This window comes from Corvus moneduloides, chromosome 1 (assembly GCF_009650955.1).
Source record: "Corvus moneduloides isolate bCorMon1 chromosome 1, bCorMon1.pri, whole genome shotgun sequence".
In the NCBI taxonomy this organism is placed as follows: Eukaryota; Metazoa; Chordata; class Aves; order Passeriformes; family Corvidae; genus Corvus; species Corvus moneduloides.
The window spans coordinates 65,460,142-65,479,493 of NC_045476.1; the positions used below are offsets into that span (position 1 = coordinate 65,460,142).

General features: G+C 38.0%; 1 protein-coding gene across 3 annotated transcripts in view; it reads left to right on the forward strand.

Annotated features, from left to right (window-relative positions):
* The first annotated feature begins 188 nt into the window (after positions 1-188).
* Positions 189-19,352, forward strand: part of LOC116446237 (macrophage mannose receptor 1-like) — a 33,813-nt gene continuing 14,649 nt past the window's right edge. The window contains exons 1-17 of one of the 3 annotated variants that reach the window (XM_032113621.1): positions 189-397; positions 1,617-1,790; positions 2,957-3,118; positions 4,038-4,151; positions 5,284-5,430; positions 6,580-6,762; positions 7,651-7,805; positions 8,942-9,055; positions 9,942-10,057; positions 11,026-11,174; positions 12,036-12,235; positions 13,511-13,638; positions 14,927-15,014; positions 16,015-16,159; positions 18,460-18,495; positions 18,593-18,756; positions 19,250-19,317. In XM_032113621.1, the coding sequence (XP_031969512.1) occupies positions 337-397; positions 1,617-1,790; positions 2,957-3,118; positions 4,038-4,151; positions 5,284-5,430; positions 6,580-6,762; positions 7,651-7,805; positions 8,942-9,055; positions 9,942-10,057; positions 11,026-11,174; positions 12,036-12,235; positions 13,511-13,638; positions 14,927-15,014; positions 16,015-16,159; positions 18,460-18,495; positions 18,593-18,756; positions 19,250-19,317 (2,204 nt within the window). In that variant the 5' untranslated portion in view covers positions 189-336. Of the gene's footprint in view, positions 398-1,616; positions 1,791-2,907; positions 3,119-4,037; positions 4,152-5,283; positions 5,431-6,579; positions 6,763-7,650; positions 7,806-8,941; positions 9,056-9,941; positions 10,058-11,025; positions 11,175-12,035; positions 12,236-13,510; positions 13,639-14,926; positions 15,015-16,014; positions 16,160-18,459; positions 18,496-18,592; positions 18,757-19,249; positions 19,318-19,352 lie in introns of those variants that run through there. The other 2 variants (XM_032113629.1, XM_032113640.1) reach the window with 2 other exon arrangements.

The following is a 19,352-nucleotide window of genomic DNA, read 5'->3' on the forward strand; positions in this document are numbered from 1 at the left end:
CAGGTCTGTCCTGTGTAGCACCCCAATAACTAACCTGTATTAATACTAGCAATGTCACAGGAGAAGACAAAAGTTACACCTCTAGTTACAAGGAGGGAGACTTCAGTTTTGGAAGGGACTTGCTTTTCAAAGAGAGTAGTGTTTACAGTGTGCACTCCAGTTATTTCAAAATACCATGTGACAGGACATTTCCTTATTTAGAGTACAGAGCTTTATCCCTCAACCCGTTGACACAGAGAAGGACCCATTACTATCCACAGAGAGAAGGATTTTTATATATTGCCAATCTTCTAGTCCAACTTTTCATAGAAGAATGAGGAACAAGTTACATTTGCAATGAGCTTCTCCAGGTTTCTAGTTTTCCTTTCCCTCGTGCAATGTTCACTACAGTCATCAGGTAAGTTTCCTGTTGGTTTTGTATTAAACTAGGTATGAAAATGCTTTACCTTGGGCAGCTTTACAGTTTTAATGCATAGACTGATCATTTTGTGTTTTTTATCAGATTTGATACATGATCTAAAGAGTATGTTAGGTACACTGACAGTTCTTGAGTCACAGAATAAAAGAGGGGATGTGTAGGGATGTTGGGAAAATGGAGGTAATAAGAGCAGGATCTTTAAACTGGAATTTCTTTCCGTGGAAATATTACATCAGATGGCACTGTGTGGGAGGGAAATGAAAGACGAGAAAGCATGGACCTCTTTCCTTTTACCCTCCTCTTCACACCCATGGTGCAGTGATCAGTCAAGGGATTTACATGTTTTCATGATAGCTGTGCAAGTTTCTCTTTCTGCCCCACGACATGAGGTATGAGAACAAAGAACTGGCTCCTCCCCTCCAGCCTCACCAAATTAGAAGAACAGTTCCAATCTGAAGATTTATATCAGTCATTGGGTATAGCTATAGAGAGAAATGCTAAGGCAGTAATGTGTGGAGAACTAAGTGGAGGAACGAGTTTGCATGAATGTGAGATTGAGAGCCTATATCAGAAATTTCAGGATAAAAGAACATTCCCATTATACTTTGATAGTTTAAAAACATGGAAAATTGCTAACCTTAAAAGAATCTAAGTTCAGGATGAATCTGCAAGATCACTCCAGGCCAAGAAATGTGCAACTGAAACCTAAAATTTGTACTGTGTAAATATCCTCGTGACAGCCTGGTCTGTATTCTCTCTGGTCAGCTAGCCTTTTTGTTTCAACAGTTAAGGAATAGATGTGGTGAAAAGTGGTAATGGATAAAGTGATCAAGCAAATAAAGCAAACCTATTTAGCTGTGAACAATGCAGTGAACTCACTGTGTTTCAGTTCTACTTGTAGCTTTTCTCTCTTCAGGAACCACAATGTATCACTAACCGTTCATCACAGAATTTGACTTGCCTACAGTGTATATATATCAAATTCTAACCACAGTATTTAAACTTCTCATTTTACTAAAAAATTTTATTTAAAATCTCTAGCTACACCAGGGAGGAAATTATAATAAAAATTAATTTTAAAAGATTGAGTTCTCAATTTAGATAAACAAATATATGATAGACGGATCCATTACTAGAAAGTGAGATTTATGATTTTTATTATTATTTTCATGTCCTCTTAACATTTTTTTCCCCCTAGTTACTTTTACATTACGAGGAAATGCCAATGGACAGCCTTGTGTATTCCCTTTCAAATACAAAGATAAGCAGTACAATGAGTGCACAGATGCTGGCAGGTCAGATGGCTGGCTCTGGTGTGCGACAACTGCAGATTTTGATGCCGATAAACTGTATGGATTTTGCCCACTAACAAGTAAGTCCTGCATTTTATTTATTAACTTGTTATGAAATCCTGTTGAGCAAACCATCTCTTGAGCTACCAGGTTCTTTACGAGCTACCAGCTGCACACTTGCATGACTGACCTTGTTAGAGCAGCCCAAATGAAAATCACCTGACTGAACATTGTCCCAATGGCTGAGAGCTCTCTCTGTATAGAATGGAGAGCAAGAGGTGCCATCAGGTTCCTGGTTCAGCCCAGACATGTTCTGACCCAACTGCTGGAGGTGACTGTTTCTCTTTGTGAACCAGAGGGGTGAAGATGCTCTTTCATACCTCATTTTATGGGATTTAAGTGCATGGCATGAACAGCATGAATTTAGACATCTCTCTTATTATTTAGACTTTCACCCTCTTTTCAAAAAATTCCTATTTCTCTTCATTCTTTGGGCGTTCCCTACAGTCAATCCTCACCTAAACTTCTATTTTCTAGTTTTTTCTCTTTAATTTTCTATCTTATTCTAGTTTCCTATGGCCAGCCTACACAAAAAATGCTGCTGCAAAAATTATTCTACTCTCCCACCTTTGTGGTATCTTCTGCACTGAACTTATGTTTGGATCCCTCCACTTCAGGAGGCAAACATTGGTATCACCAGTGGCCTTCCCAATAACACAGCAGTTTCACTAGGTTTTCTGAGTTGCTCTGCAAAAACAGCAGCTGAGCTATATATTGGTGCTACACAGACTTCTTTTATTGTTTCTCAAGCTGTCAAGGGCAGGTTCTGCCATTTTTGGAAAAATTGTTTCTCTTGACAGTGACCTAAGAGGGAGTTCCTGTCCATCAGGCATGAAGAGCCTCCAGGGTCATAGTTCACCTACACACTTGCTTTACACTGGAATCTCTTCTTTTCAATCAATAGATATGTCTGGTTTACCTAGAATTGCATTTTTAGTATGAGAAAATTTAAAAGCAAGTATTGGGAAACAATTAAATCCTTTCTAAAATCACAGACATTTAAAATAATGTTTATAAAAAAAATTACATATTTTTGTAAATTGATGCCCAGATTGATTTTATTTTTCTCTGATTCCGACAGCTAATAGGGTGCATCTTCAGAGAACTTGCATTATTACACACTTTATTTTGTTACAGTTGGTGTATGTGAGTCCACTAGAACAGTGCTCTATGTCACTTCTTCCAGATGACACAGAAAGGTTTTGGACAGAAGATGTTTCAACCGGCATTCACTATCAGATAAACTCAGAATCAGCTCTAACATGGCACCAAGCAAGGAAAAGCTGTCAGCAGCAAAATGCAGAACTACTAAGCATTACAGAGTCTCAGGAGCAAGCATATATCAGAGGTAAAAGGATAGAGAAGAAGACCTTAAAATATGCTGTGATGAAGTTGGCTGCCTTGTCATCTGCCTCAGCAAAGAAAGAAGGCAGGGCTGCTGGAGTGGTTCAGCAGCCACCAAAAGGGGGATGGTCTGAACTGCCTTTCCACTACCTGGGGTTTTTTATGAACGATTGGCCACAGACCTCTTTGGGAGTGAAATGTCCCCATGACAGCATTGTGCTCCAGATGGGAGCTCCTGCAGCTCCTGCAGTCTGTCCCAGGGGGTGGGTTTCCTCTGCTCACCTCTGTGCAAGGGCACTCACTGCTGACCAGGGCTATGGGCTGGTCCTCAAATTTACCTTTTTCCACCGTGTTTCAAGGATTATTAATCTTTTCAGGAGAACACATGATGATGGTTAGATTGGCCCTAATATGGACACATTTGCACAGATAAATTACAAATAACTCCAGTGAATTTCAGGTACAGATGGTATCTATTTCATTATGAATAGTGTAAAGGAGGTTTAGAAAGAACTCACATAGAAAAAGAGCTGGAAAAAACTTATTGACACATTATCCTTTTGCTTTACTCCATGAAAGCTGTTACAGAAAACTTTTGGCAAAATTACTCAATGAAAAACAGGGTTTTTTTAGATCTCTTATGTTCTAATGAAAGTAAGTGAGAAAAAAATAAGCTCTTATTTATGTAAGTGAAGTAAGATGTTAATTTGCCCTACTAAGATCTTTGCTAAATCAATATAGATTCATTTAAAAATTTTACTCTTTGTAATCAGTGCATCTCAGTAATGGAGAAAGTACTAGTTTGGGGTTGGTTTAAACTAAGAAATATGAATTTCTTACTTTACGCTTAATTTCTTTTAGATGATCTTACTATGAATAAGAGAGATCCAACTGAGGGTTTGGTTTTTTTGTTTCTAATTCAGAGCTAATTAAAAAATTTGGTTTTGCCTTCTGGATTGGACTGAATGCTTTGAATTTCAACAGTGGATGGCAATGGGCTGGGGGCAGCCCTTTCAGATATTTAAACTGGGCTCCAGGTAAGAGCTGTATCTATTTTGTAATCTTTGAATGAATTCTGATAAGACACCAACTAACAAAAACTGCACTAGCTAATTTTATTTCAGGAAAGCCCATTCTGATTTACAACAGCTGAAGATCTAGATCCCTGTTTTAAGACTAACACTTTCAAATTACAAAGTTCACAGGGGATATCAGATACCCCATATTATTCTATTTTCTTATCTAAACAGAGAGCTTGTTTATGAAAACAGAGTGTTATTTGGAGTGATACATAACCCTACACATCAAAGATCAGAATTTTCCATAACATGTTGTCCACGAGTGTGAATATAAGTAAAATCTTCCAAAAGTAGCAAAACATTTAGCAAATAATAGCACTATGTTTTTTGGAGAAGTTCTAAATGCTATTGAGAAGCTTAGAGAACCAGCTTTCTGGTTCTCTGGTTCTCTTTCTATTTCCTCAACAGTGTGTGCAAAATTGCACCGGGGCCACTCGAGGAAGAGAGATGGGGTAGGTTTGTGGTGTTTCTCATACATAGAGAGCTCTTCTCTTTGCTGCTTGGGGTTTTTTTTTGGTTCTGTGTTTGCTTTTTGCCATGAGTATTCCAAGCTTTCTCCTGATTTGGAAAAGTTACAAGGTGTCAAAGGAATAATTAAACTCACCTCTAAGTTTTCAAAAATTCTGTATCAGGAAATTTTCATAGCTGCTTACAGAGGTTTGTACACACTGCAACAGAAAAGAAAAAAGCTATTTCATAGGAAAGTAGAACTGTGAAACTCTTGAAATATACTGGAAGGATAATATAATTTAAAACTCAATATTCTAAAGTTTGGAAGTTTTTGACACAAGATAAAAGTCCAGTTTCAGCTGTTCTTCCTGTGAGAACCAGGATGTCAGGAAAAGAATTAGATATTTCCCAGTACTATCCTGATAATAAAGTCAATGGAGGGTAATTATATCTCTCTCAGTGCATTGACTAAAGGTAGCTCCTATAAATTACAAGGCAGTTATCCTGTAGGGGAGGGCTTCTTCCCATTAATCATTCAAGGAATCAAAAATCAGATGTTTCCACTGGTAATAGGATGTTTATGTTAATATTTTTTTAGTAATTTCTTGCTGTGAAATTCTATTTTCTCTCTTACTTAAAGGAAGTCCTTTCCTACTCCCCGGGAAAATCTGTGGAGTGTTGAATCCCAGAAAGAATGCTAAATGGGAAAACCAAGCATGCAACCAGAGACTAGGCTACATTTGTAAAAAGAGAATCATCAGTTCAAAACCTGACATTATGCCCAAAGGTAGGTTAGTCAAATAAAAAGAAAGGTTTTTATCTGACTTCTAGACAGAGGAACTTGTATGCAACATTATTTTTCAACCAAGATGTTAGAAACCTTTGAAAAATACAACTATACATGACACACAAACTTTTATATCCTGCCCTTTTCCTCCCTTTATGTATTAAACATTCATATTATTTTGTTCCATCACTCTATCATTCAATCTTGGAAGACAGATAGCAGCTGCTCTGTCATGGTAACCAGTGCCAAAAGACATACTTGCATAAATGAGGTAGAAATATTCACATTTTCTCCAAATGAATAATTGCAGTTAGTTGTATATTCATGAAAAAAATCCTCCTCTGATGTCCGCAGTTTGCAATGCATTGGCTTCATATGAGCAGAGCAGGAGCAGCAACAACACTGAAACAGACCTTGTTGCATCCGTGGGCCATCCCAACACACCAGCATGGCTCTGAACATGCCCCATGCAATAGAAATCCACTGGAGATTGTCACACGGGAATATTGTAAAAGCTACTTTTAAAGAATGAGTCAAAATAAAGGAAGTAGAGAAATAATTTCAGAGAATCTTTATTTCATTATTAGCCTTAAAAAAAAATGCAGGTTTCTATTTTTAAAGCAAGATTAAGGTACATTTTTAAGAATTCAAGTTATAAAAAAGCTACTGAGAAAATATACAAAGTCTCCACTAATTTGCAAGGTTTACTGACCTGCAGTTATCAAAGAATTGCTTCATGCTTTTCCATACCTGAAAAATGTTTGTTTGCAAGAAACCATAGACCAGCAAGCAGAGCCCAATGTGAGCCACCACTGGCAGCACGAGATCAAGTGGCTGTGGGGAACAAAGAGAAGAGAGGCTGATGTCAGCTTTGGTCCCTCTTTCCTCACAGATCATTTTTTCAAATTGCATTTCTGACAAATTGTGGTTAAAGTGGTTGTCTGTTTAAGAATACTTCATTCTATTTACATATTTAGCGTATATATTGTGCCTTAATGATATTTGCTTTTAATTTGAATGTGTTTTGCATTGCCAATTACAGCTTTATGTTTATTCATATTGTCCCATTTTTGTAAAGAGTACTCAAGAGACCTCATCCTAGTGTCCTTTATTTTCCTCTTGCTCTGAAAAATTGTGTTCTGAATTTAGGGGAATTGAGGCCTGTTCAGTGCACAGATGGCTGGTGGCCATACGCAGGTCACTGCTACAGCATTCACCGGGACCCCAAAACATGGGAAGATGCTATGTCCTCATGTAAAAAGCAAGATGGAGATTTGGCAAGCGTTCACAACATTGCTGAATACAGCTTTCTGGTGTCACAGCTTGATTACAGTGAGTATATATGCAGGCCTGTATTGTGTTTGCTCCATTGGTGACATAAAAGCTGAACTTCAAATTAAATACTAATGCTTTCTCTGACATATCACAAGTGAAAGACTGAATCCAGCTTACCACACTATTTTACGTTGTTGCTGTTACATAAATACAGAACAATATCTATGTTTATCAAGAAATAATGCACATTGTGAAACATTATAAAGGAGGAGAAGAAAACAAAGATATTGTATTCTTTCCAGAGACACATAAAGATGTCTAATGATTGCACTTTTGGCACCTATATTCTATGTTCAAGGCTTTAGAACTGAGCTACAAATCTAGAAAATAAACTTCTCGCCGAGGTTCAAACCTCTTGCTGATGCTAATCTCTTGCTATATATAGAATATATATAGCTGCTAAGTAAACAATCTTTTCACTTCTGATACTCCTTGGATCTGTGGTAACTGGTCCTGACACTTGTTGCAGATGCTGGCCTTGGTGAACACACCTGATGGGCCAACACCAGTCCTCTAATGTACTGGAAGGCGTCTTCACGCCTTGGACTCAGTATGATCTCCTGAGAGGTGGGACACTCACAGCCACTCAACGTCTTCATGCTCGGGACCATTTTGTTGTTCTGAATCACAGGAAGTTTGCAAAAATCTTCTGCCAGCTGTAAAGAGCCTTATGTTCATTAAAATAAGCATTTCTGAGTGGAATCTGATGTTTTTTCCACAGCACATCTCTTGTAGAGATCTGAGAGGAAACAGCATTTTTATAAAAGAGTGAAGACCACCTCTTGTGTACCACATGCCAAATTTATCAGTCCCTGCTTGTTCTGCATGTGGAAACGTTCACTGCACAGTGGACAGTAACTAAATCTATTTCTTGTCATGCTTCAGAGCCAACAGAAGAGCTGTGGCTGGGTCTGAATGACGTGAAGGCTCACTTCTACTTCGAGTGGAGTGATGGGACTCCTGTGACATTCACCAAATGGCACCGCAGGCATCCCACCTACACAAACGGTCTGGAGGACTGTGTCGCTATGAAGGGGCAGGTATAACATGCACTCATTTTACAGCAATGCAAATTAATAACTGCATCAACCCAAAATCACTTACTTGTGTGCTTATTAAGGTATCATTCATTATATTATCTTGAAATAGTTTTGCTCCAAAATTTGGTATAAATCACAAGAGAAGTTCAGAGGTCAGGAGACATCAGAAAGGGAGGAAGCATTTTTCTAGTTACTCCCTTCTGAAATTCCTTGTCTGGTGAAAAGTTTGATCCATAAATTTTGCATTAAATTCTTTCCCTTGGTTTCAGCAAAGTTTAAGCTCTGGGAGAGAAATGGGGATGAATTAGTTAATACCCTGTGTGGGTACCAGAGGTGCTATTTGCATACCTCATATTCCAATCAGATAGACAATTATGTCCCTCTGAGGGGACTCATGTCACTGAGACATGGCATCAAGGTGCAGACAACTGGCACTAGGGCATGTTTCTTCACCTGCCATCTGCCTGCCAAAAAACTAACGTAAAATTCTATAGTATTTCTGACTGCTTGACTCACAAACCTTATTTTCTAACAAGATGTGATTGTTTGATACATTTACCTGCATGTGCATGCACACGCATATACGGACAAAATGTGTCACGAATTTTGAAAGAAACAAATTGAAAATGATGGTATGAAATACATGCTGTTACTGAGAGAACTTTTAAGTCATAGAATAATGTTAATGTTTGCCAGTATTAGGCACTCAACCAGATTTTATGGGGGGGAGAGGGGGTGTGGGAAAGGGAAAACTCTTTTTTTTTAAAGTAGTCAATCATATTCAGATTCTTTGATGGATAAAATAGTTAGATTTACTGCAACCCTATCAGATGTGCATTATTTCAGTTAATTCAGCTTTTTTCAAGAAGTGTAGTGAAATAATCCTGCTCCAAAAGCAGATCCATTAGCCCCAAATGAGATGGATCTTTACAAACCCTTTCATTTAAAAGTTATGGCAGGAAGTAATGATAAGACTTCAAAATGTTATTTTCCTTCTTTCATTTCAAAACAGCATTACAGATGTTTCTAATTTTTAAAGTAAATCTCCAGTTTGCCTTGTGAAGAAAGAGAAAAAACACTAGTTATGCTTATGAGTGCCCTTTTTTGACATTTGTTCCTTCTCCCTGCTATTCTAGGATGGATACTGGGCAAATGATGTTTGCGATAAGCAACTTGGTTACATCTGTAAAAAGAAGCCTTCATCACAGTCCACTGAAAAAGAGACAATTGAGGACCCAGGCTGCCAGAAAGTAACTGCTCTCTCATAAATAATAATCTTCAAAAAAATGTAGAGGAATTAATTTACTAGTTCTTGCTTCTTTTGGATACTGTCTTTGTGTCTTATAGAAAATCTACTGTTGAGGAAACCTGGTCTCTTCCTGCTAGCAATTTACTAATATATGTGCATTTTTCATTTTTATCTGAAAATTCTCAAGAAAGTTGAGGTTCATTTACATGGACGTGAATACTGCCTTGCCCTTCATTCCCAGATGAACCACCCTGTAATTTGGAAAACCATTGTATTTGTATTGGTCAGCAGAAATCTCTGTAAAAGCAGGAAAAGTGGGGTTGTTTTACTGGTATTCCACCTTTCCACTCTCCCTGAAAACAAGCATTGTCTGGATTCCTTTTGGCTCAGAAAATGTCCTCACCCCTTCTGCTTGGGAGTGACAGGGGCAGCTTTGGGGGGCTGTGCTTGTTTGTGAATTCATTTCCATATTGCAATATTTTGGTATTTCATTATGTCTGATTGTGCAGCTCTGGACAGCAGGAGCTGCAGGTCCTCCTGAATGAATCACAGGCTCCTTATAGACTCAGTTTGCATAATCCCATCCCTACAGAGCACTGGAAAGCTACAGCAAATAGCACAGTCACAACCTTCTTTGAAAAGTCATGTATGCATAAAAGAGATGAAAACTAAGATCTTAATGTCACCTCTTAAACAAAAAGGCCTCCTGTAGGAGTGAACAGCATCAAAAAATAGCTTTTATTTATTAACAGATCAGCCCAGTCTCATCTTAGTTTTAAACTCAGCTGCAACAAATTGAGCATTGAACATTTATAAACAGAAGAGCAGAGAAATTTCTACCTTGAAGTCTCTTTCTATTGCACATTAAAATCTTATGTTCGTCACAGGGTTGGAAAAGATATGGTTTTCACTGTTACTTGGTGGGTTCTGCACTTTTGACATTCTCAGAAGCAAATAAGACATGTGAACAGAGCAGAGCTCATCTAGCTACTGTGGAAAGCAGGTGGGAAAATTACTTTTTAAAAAATCAATGCTTTTAATAGAGCAACTTGCAAAACTTTTCTGTTTTTTGAACCTGTCAAAGTGTTTTATCAGTGCTTTTCAAAAATTTTATCGTAGAAAAGCATGCAAAGTTTATCCATGCAGAAAAAAACCTAAACCAAAACAAATGCCTCAATGTTTTAGGGCTATCTACTCAATCCATTCTAGCAATTTTCAGATTTGAGGGGTTCTTGAATGAAACACTTGTCTCTTATCTTTCAATTCATAATTAAAGCAACTTCTGGTTTTGGTGGGGTTTTGGGGTTTTTATTTGATTGTTGGTTGGTAGATTGGTTGGTTGGTTAGGTGGGTGGGTGGGTGAGGTTTTTTTGGTTTGGTTTGGTTTGGTTTTGTTTTGTATTGTTGGGGTTTTTTTTCCGTTGGAAAGTAGATACTACTATTTTCATCTACTTATTCACAGGTGGTCTCTCATTATGATAGGAAAGCTTCACATTTTCCTAAACTACCTTCTAAGCCAAATTCTGAAAAAATATAGGAAATCTTTCCCAGAACCTGCCCTCTCCCACCGCCAGAATGTATCATCTCTCATCTACCTACATCCCTGTCAGGCTTCAGAGGCTTCATGGCCCCTGAGGAACATGACTGCCTTCAGAGGTGATGGTAGCAAAGCTGACAGCTTGGTCTTGTCTTGGTGGTCTGCTTGGGGCACCTCAAAGATTTGGAAAGGGAGTGAAAAAAGTAGAATAAGACTAGAAGCCCATGTGAGCAGCAATTTGTGACTTTTCAGTTGCCTTCAGCTGAAAGGAAAAAGTTGTCCCTCATGACTGCAGTTTAAAGACTACCAGGGGTTTGCCTGAACTTCACTGAGGAACTGTTGTTTTGGGGTCATGTTTACATGCCTCTGTTTGTATCACTTAGATTAATATTGCACGGTAACAGGCTGTGAATGAACACTGTTTCCCACTGCAGAAACGAGCAAACCTTTCTGATAAGTCTGACGGGGCTGAGGTCTGAAAAATATTTCTGGATTGGTCTCTCAGACACAGAACAACAAGGGAGTTTCAGGTGGACTGATGGAGAAACTCCTCATTTCACACACTGGAACACAGCAATGCCAGGTAAGCTCTGCATGGGCTCAACCCCTGTGACAGGAGTGCAGCTGTGACTCACACGGGTTTGTGCTTTCACTCCCCTGGTTAGAAATTAGGGTGGGCACTATGTTTTGTGCCTGTAGCTGCAGGTGGCCAACACCATCAGACCTGTGTCTGACACCAGTGCAACCAGCACTGTCACAGCTGAGCTGCAGGTGCTGGTTTAAGTCAGCCTCCTGCCAAGGTGTACAGAGACAGGTTTTGAAGGCAATACTGTGCAGGAGTTAACAAAGTCCATGGGCTCATTTTTTTCACCATTTTTAACACCAGTAAACAACAACTCATCAGATTTAGAAAAATTATTCTGGACAGGGTTTTGACCCACAATGTGAATATGTGAGAAATGAGCAGTGAACCTGCAGCTGTCTGGCATTTCAGCAATCCATATTAGCAGCTACCTGTGAGCTCTTGCCTTCACACAGCTAGTTATGCCTTAAAACAAACCTGTTGTACTTGACATCACCCTTCTTGAAATTGAGTTACCAGAATACTGAGAACTCCAAAGTACTTGTCAGGTCATCTATTAGATATGTAAATATAATCAAGAGCCACTCTCCCTGTGATTTCCCTGGGGTGGTAAGATAAGGAAGATTTGTTTTCTGAAGCTGCAAATCTCTGGTTTTGGCAAAGCTGTGTCTGTGAGGTTCATTGGCCCATATCTGGCCTCTGACAGGTGGTATTAAAAATAGTTTTATATCCAGGATGTTTTTTAATCTGCATAATCTGCACCTTCCTTTTCATAATCTTCTATGAATAGAAACAAAGGTCTGATTCCTTAGACAGCAATTAAGGCTTTGGTTTTACTCATTTCTTTTCCACATCACAAAGGGAGAGAGCAAGGCTGTGTTGTCATGGGAACTGGAATTGCAGCTGGATTATGGGATGTTGTTAGCTGTGAGAAGACATCAAACTATCTTTGCAAACAGCGGGCAGCAGGAGTGCCGCCTCCTGCTTCTCCAGGACAGGTCCCTGTGGCCACCTGTGCCGAAGGCTGGGACAGAGCCTCCCAGGCAGACTCCTGCCTCAAAGTAAGTGTGTGTCCACCTTCAGTGGGAGTCTCAGCATGGGGCAGCCCAGGGGTCACCATGATGCTGGGACATTATTTGGGAATGATCTTTTCTTGGGTATTAAAGGGCAAGAAAACATAGGGGAAAAATCCACCAAATATAACAAAAGTCAACAAGGGAAAATGATGAACACAAAGTGCTAGAAATATGCTTTCTTTTACCTAAATTCCAGGTGAGAACTTCACGTAATTTATTTGCTTCCAGGAGTTTGGAACTTCAGAAAAAACATAGTATTGCATCTCAAGAGCTGGAAGTGTCATTTGCATAGAACAGTGTTTCAGAGAGAAAACGTGCCCCTCTGACAACCTTTTCTCACACAGCATGTGATACTCATAGTGATACTTTTGGATCTGCATTTAGTTGGCAAGTCTTCAGCAAGTAATGCTTTTGAGCATTCTCTTGATTTAGCTAAAAATGCCTTAAAAAGCTCTCCTTTTTGCAAAGGAAAAAAGGAAAGAAAAGGCAAAATAGACCAAGTAAATAAATATGCAGCATTGTTCTTCCATGTCTTCATGTAAGTATGCTCTCACTTTCTTTCTGAGGCTCTGCCTGTTGGGAGACCAGAGATGATTTTAGTCCTGTATTTACAAGGGCCTGAGCTTCTATGTCATGTGTAATTATCATTATATTGGTTCTGCAATTTACCAAATTATTGATTATCATTTCCATAAAACGTCAAGCATTTAGTCCTGTTAAACAAATCCTTAGTCCAAGAATATATGTTCTTCATGACAGAAAGTGTATTTTTTGTGTGCATGCTTGCACCTCAATACAAAAACCTCTTCCTCATCTAGGGTCCACGCTTTGTCAAACAATTTTCTGCATCCATACTATCTTTTCTAGTCCAACACAGACTTCCCCTTCCCCTTCCTTTTCTCAAAAATCTCCTGCTTTCTACTGTGAAACACCTTGGTTGAGTTTTTCCATCTTTTTTTGAACCTTTCAGTGGTCAAAATTCTAATTAAGTTATAGATTAGTTTTTTCTCCTCTGTGCATTCTGATACCTTTTATTTTCCTCAGATGCCTATACTACTTTTGCCTTATTTTAAAATAGATGATGCTAAGGAAAACATATTTACACTTAACATTTCTAATGTTCAATATTAAAGGCTTGGACAGGTGTCATGTTGTCTCAGTCAAGAGTAAAGGGGTGCTAAAGTGAGGCTCAATTTAATTACATATGTTTTATAAGCTTTGAAAATTTACTAATTTATTTTTACTTTTTGTTCTCAACAGTTTTTTGTGAGAGAGGGAAACCAAAAGAAGTCTTGGTTTGAGGCTGAAGAATTCTGTAGAGAAATAGGTGGAAATCTGGTCACAATCAATACAAGAGAAGATCAAGTTTTATTATGGCAATTAGCTTCGTGAGTACTTGAACAAGAATTCTTTTTCATGTTCCTGCTATGTTAAATAAAAATTACTTAAAACATATCTGGAGCTAAACAAGTAAGTGAATAAAAACAACCGAATTTTGAATTATGTTGGAAATTTTTCTTCTGGAAATAACATACTGTAATATTGCTTAAAAAACCCCCAAACTTTAGTATTTCAAAGAGGCTTTAATATTTTTGAAATTTTCATTACAGGTTTTAGCAAGGCTGTTCTCTAGATCTGCTCAATTTCTTACATGTTAGTCCCTCTCCCAAAAGGGAGAAAATAAAATACTCAGCTCTAACTGGCATTTTGTAACTGTGTGCAATTCTTACTTTAACCAACTCATTCAAAAATTCCCTTGAGTTACTGTGTAATGTAAACCAAAATTCAAGGACTTAGAGTGGAATTTTTCTGACTATAAACTGAAGACTCCTGAAATCAAAGAATAATTCATCGTAATTAACCTTTGGGAGCACTTTAGATGGCTATGTCTTGCTCATGATGTATAAACTGTAACATTATTTTCCCCTCAAATTAGACCTATATTCTGATTGTATTTCATAATGTCAAGACATGTCAACGACACATAATATACAGCTATTTAACCAAAACTGTTTCCCATATTGCAGAATTGAGGTTTACTTTCTCAAACAGAGTTAAAACTTTCATATTAAGAAGTTTTTGTGATCTTACCCTTCTTAATTTAAATTTTTTTTTAGTACTGTGAGCAGCTGAATGTGGTTTTACTAGCCTGTTAAGTCTCTTGCTTTAGTGTATAAAATTTTTGTGGAAGGAAATCTTTGTGTTATGCAGTGAATTAAATAGGACTCTTTCATTTGGTCCATAGGCATGAAAAGGTAAATAGCATGAACTATTATATAAACTTCTTAGGAAGGGCTAAGAAGCAAATGAAAGCAGCTGAAAATAAATTTTCGCTATTTTTTATTAGTTAAATAAACATCTATTTATGATTTATTTTTGCTAAAGCCTCTGTCTTTGAACTCATACTACAACCTCGAGCTGTGCTGCATCCACAGGGATGGGAGCTTGAGCTGGCTCTGGGCCACATCACTTTAACTTATTTTTAAATATGGGAAGTCTTAGCCCAACACAGAGCAGTATCAAACCCCCTGACAGAGTGCAGGGAGTGAGCTTCGCTTTGGGCCACAGGTCCCAATTCAGGTGTGACAGAAAGCAGCATGTTTCTATGTTTTACAGGATTTATATCCTGGCCTCTCTTTCTACACTCATATATCTCTCTTGTACAAATTATTTTAGGGATAAAGGACTGAACACTCAGGCCTTCTGGATCGGTTTGTTTCTCTTAAATCCTGATGAAGGATTTGCCTGGATCGATGGCTCCCCTGTGAGTATTTATTTGCTGGATATTAATTGACCTTCTGTCTTTCAGAATATATATATTTCTTAATTTTTATGCCTTTTTTCCAATCTCTTTAAACTGCAGAGAGAAACAATGGTCTCTACACAATTCAATGTGAATCAAGCAGAAGCCATTTTATTGATAAACTACTGTCCCCAATATACAATTCTTGCTTTTCCCACACACGATCGTGAATAATTATTATTGGTTAAGGCCTATTTGCATATGCAACTTTATGCTTTATGATTGGCTCGTGTATGTGTGTCACATCGTCCCTCATGTATGTCACAACTGACCTTCAGTTTGCATTTTCTTATCCTTTTCCTGCTTTGCTTGTTCCTCATTCACATCCTCCCCAATGCTGCTTGTTCCTTTCTCACAACCTTCCCATGGACTTTTTCCCCTGTGTACATGCTCAAGTCCTTCTGTCTTTCGTGCTCTGGATTTTCTATTTTATGGCTGGTTCACGATGTGTCCATTTTCTAGTAAAAATATGGTTTCCCCATTAAACTTTCCTCAGGTGCATGGCAGCCCTTTATCCAGTAGCTGAATAGCTGCAGTGCACTGTCTTAGCACAGCATTGCCTCTGTTTCATCCCTGGTACCATGTCATACCCCACCTTTGGCAGTCTGTGCTCCTACACAGAGCACCCCAAAACGGGCACTACTGTATGGCAGTACAGGGAAGCCCAGCCAACAATTTTCACAAAACAAGATAAATGTGACTCCCTCTGCCCATCAGTTTTTCTTTCATCAAATACAAGGTTTTCTATACTATGTAGTCTCTGCACCTTCTTCAGGGAGTGGTGGGGAAGTAACCTGACCAGCATGACTTTCACAGCCCTCTCTGGTCTGTTTGAACTCCTACTGATCTGGTAAAAAAGGTACTTGAGACAATGAGATACTGAAGTTGTGTCACCATGGCAATCTCAATTACTTTTATTCAGGTTGAATCACTCAGTAATTTATATGTATTTCCAACACAGGTAATTTATGAGAACTGGGATGAAAATGAACCCAACAACCATGGTGAACTTGAGCATTGTGTTATGCTTAATAGATCACCCCAAATGCGCTGGAACGACTTGCGGTGTGAACATTTACTTAATTGGATTTGTGAAACAAAAAAAGGTATTATTACTTCCCCATTTAATTGGAGCAATAAACCCAAGTTTAAAAAGCAAATTTTATGGATTTAAACAAATTGAACGTAAGAAAGATACTGGGAATTGTTCATTTTAAAACCAGTTGCAGTGAAGGCAACACATAAACCAAGAAGAATGAATTGAGATATTTCTCTTGTCCTTGGATGCAGGATGTTAGTGTCCCTACTACTTCATCTCTAGTTTTATCTCTTTCTGCCATGGGTTGAATAAATTTGCAAAGCAAAGGTACTTATTTCCCTCTCCTTTCATCTCCTCTCTCTATTTCTGTCTGCTTCAGGCTTACCCAGGATAGCCGTAGATGTCGGACAAGAGAATTCTTCCTACAAAAGGGACAAGAGCTTGGCTTCCCACTGTGAGACAAGTAATGGGAACCAAGAGAGGGATCAGTTGCTATAGGAACCAGCAATTCTGAAAACCTAATATAATCAAAAATGGAGGCTGGCGTAACCTTGGTGAACTCCTGCATCCACCAGCTTTGCCTGGGAAGCAGGGTCCTAATGCCAAGACTCCTACACTTGGTGCCAGGCCCACAAAATGGACCTGACAGATGTTGGGGTGCCCACCAGCAGGAGATGAAAATGGGGTCTGCTTGGGCTGCAGACCTCAAGTGAGAGCTGATAGTGAAAGAACTTGTTTTGCATACTCAGTCCTACTTCTACATCCCTGCTTCCTGGTTGTAAACAGTTTGTATGCATCTCCATGGAGAAGGAGATTTTTAAAACCTTCTTGAAATGAGAAGAAAGTTGGATGCACACTGGGAACTACTAGGGTGCACAATAGGGAGGGGAAGGGATAAGCAGTTATATAAAAACACTGAGTGTATCTAATATTTGATGACTCTGCCAACAAAACCCTTGAAGGGTGAATGAGGCACCATGGTAACATTGAAAAATTGCTTAACCAGAAAGGAAGAATCACTTTTGGTAGATTAGTCACACAAACACAGCATCCAAGCTCTGATTTCTGCACACCAGCTCGAAGCAGCACATCCTGTGCAGCCCTTTTGGGCACACTGAGCATGCTGCTTTGGACAGATGTGGCTCTCTGCTCTTGGTGAGATTACTCAGAAGTTCAGAAAACACAACACAAAGACTCTGATCAGCTTATCTTGATCCTAGATGAACTTTCAAAAGCAAGAAAAATTCAAGAAATTGATCTTGTGAATCTAGATTTTGTGATGATCAATGTGAGAGAAGACATGCTCAGAAGTGAATTACCTTATGTTCACTTAAGACACACATTTACAAAAGATATTCCAGCTGTTCGAAAACAATGAATGTTACAGTTATGTTAGCATTGAACAATAAAATCAAAATGACCAGAAGTATATAAATTAATGATGAAGATATTGAAATAATTTTAGTTCTATTGTTCTCTCAATAATTAAGAAGAAAGCGTTTAAAAGACCCCAAAATAATTTGACTTGATTTTTCTTTTTTTTTTTTGCTTATTTCTCATCAAATTATTTCTCATCAAATTATTTCTGTCATTTCTATAACACTGTGTTTCTTGCCATGAAACCACAGTAGAAATGGAGCAAGCAACAGAATTAGTAGTCCAGAAGTACAAAATAACAGGCATTCCTATGAAAGCAGAACTTCCTTTGAGAGGCTATAGCTGGCTCTGGGAATAGCAACAGCTAATTTGCTTCCTCCTGGTCCAGCCTGTAACCAGAAACTTGGGTTCAATATCTATTGGCTCTCCATGACTCTTAAAAACAGACTGTCCTAGTAGACATCAAGTCATCAGGAAAGCAAGAATTCATTGAGGCACTGGAAGTTATGCCTGATATTAACAATAAAACAGCATTAAGTTTTCAGTACTTGTGGGTAGTCTACTACTATGCAGGCAAGATTTAGAATTTACTATATTGGATTATGTTATTTGGCTCTAGTCCCAAGAATATTAAAAAGATTAATCATAGCATGTCAAGTGAAAATACTGAAATAAATTTTCAAAGTAATATTTGTTTAACCTACTACAAGTTTACTGTGAATCCTGGATTTTTTGATACAGTTCTTTTGGAGATATGTTACTGTAAAGTACATATTTTTCATTAGCTAAATGTTTCTAAATTATATACATAATTTAATATGGCAGTACATGCTCTAAATTATTGAAAATGCATTAGCTAATTCATAGTTTGCTTGATGGGTTTGGTTTTTCCCTCTATTTTACAAAGCACGTGAAACTACATAAAGCAAATCTCTCTGAAATTTTTTATTTTATTTAGGATGTTGCTTACTACAATCTTTTATTTTACAGGTACACTGGTAAAGCCTGAAGCAAACTACAGACTTGGTAGGTTTCTTTTCTCTTTCACAAAGATTACTGTACAGTTTTCAGACTTTGTACAGACCAGATAGGAAAATATTATATATGATTCTTTATCTTTCAGACTATCAACTCACCAGTGATGGATGGATTATATATGAAAATAAGCAGTACTATTTCAGCAAAGAACATGTCCATATGGCAGAAGCACGGAGAATTTGTCAGAAGAACTTTGCAGATCTTGTTGTCATTGAGAAAGAAAGCAAAAGACGATTTCTATGGCAATATGTAAGCGGAAAGCCTATTAATTATAGTTGCATTTTGAAGCAGACCAGATGATAAAATAAAGGGAACATACTAAATATTTAGCAAGGCTGGAGTCCTGAGCTATTTTCCTACATTACTTATTTATAGAGCAATAGATTTGTTTAGGACCTGTAAAAAAAGGCATTGTTTTTAATAGGTAGAGGAAAATGGCATGCAAATATTAAAGGTGCAGAGAAGGATAGTTCTGGCCCGGGTTGCTCATCTCTTCTAATATATGCAGTGCTCAGCACAGTGACAATTGCTTTCCTGTACAGAGGGCTCTTCACTCCAGGATGTTCCACATATACCTGTTGCTTGCTTGAAACCTGAGTCTGAACCTACAGTTTCCTTATATGAGGCTCAAATTCTAAAAAAAAAGGGGAAAAAAATCACAGGCATGGTTAATTGGCTTTCAGATTTTTGCTTGACATTGAGGAACAGTTTATTGCTTAACTATTAATTACTTTTATTTTAGATGTACACAAAACACAGAGGAAAATCATATTTCATTGGCTTAGTTGTCAGCTTTGATCAGAGATTCAGGTGAGTAAAGGAAAATGTAATGGACAACAAATGAT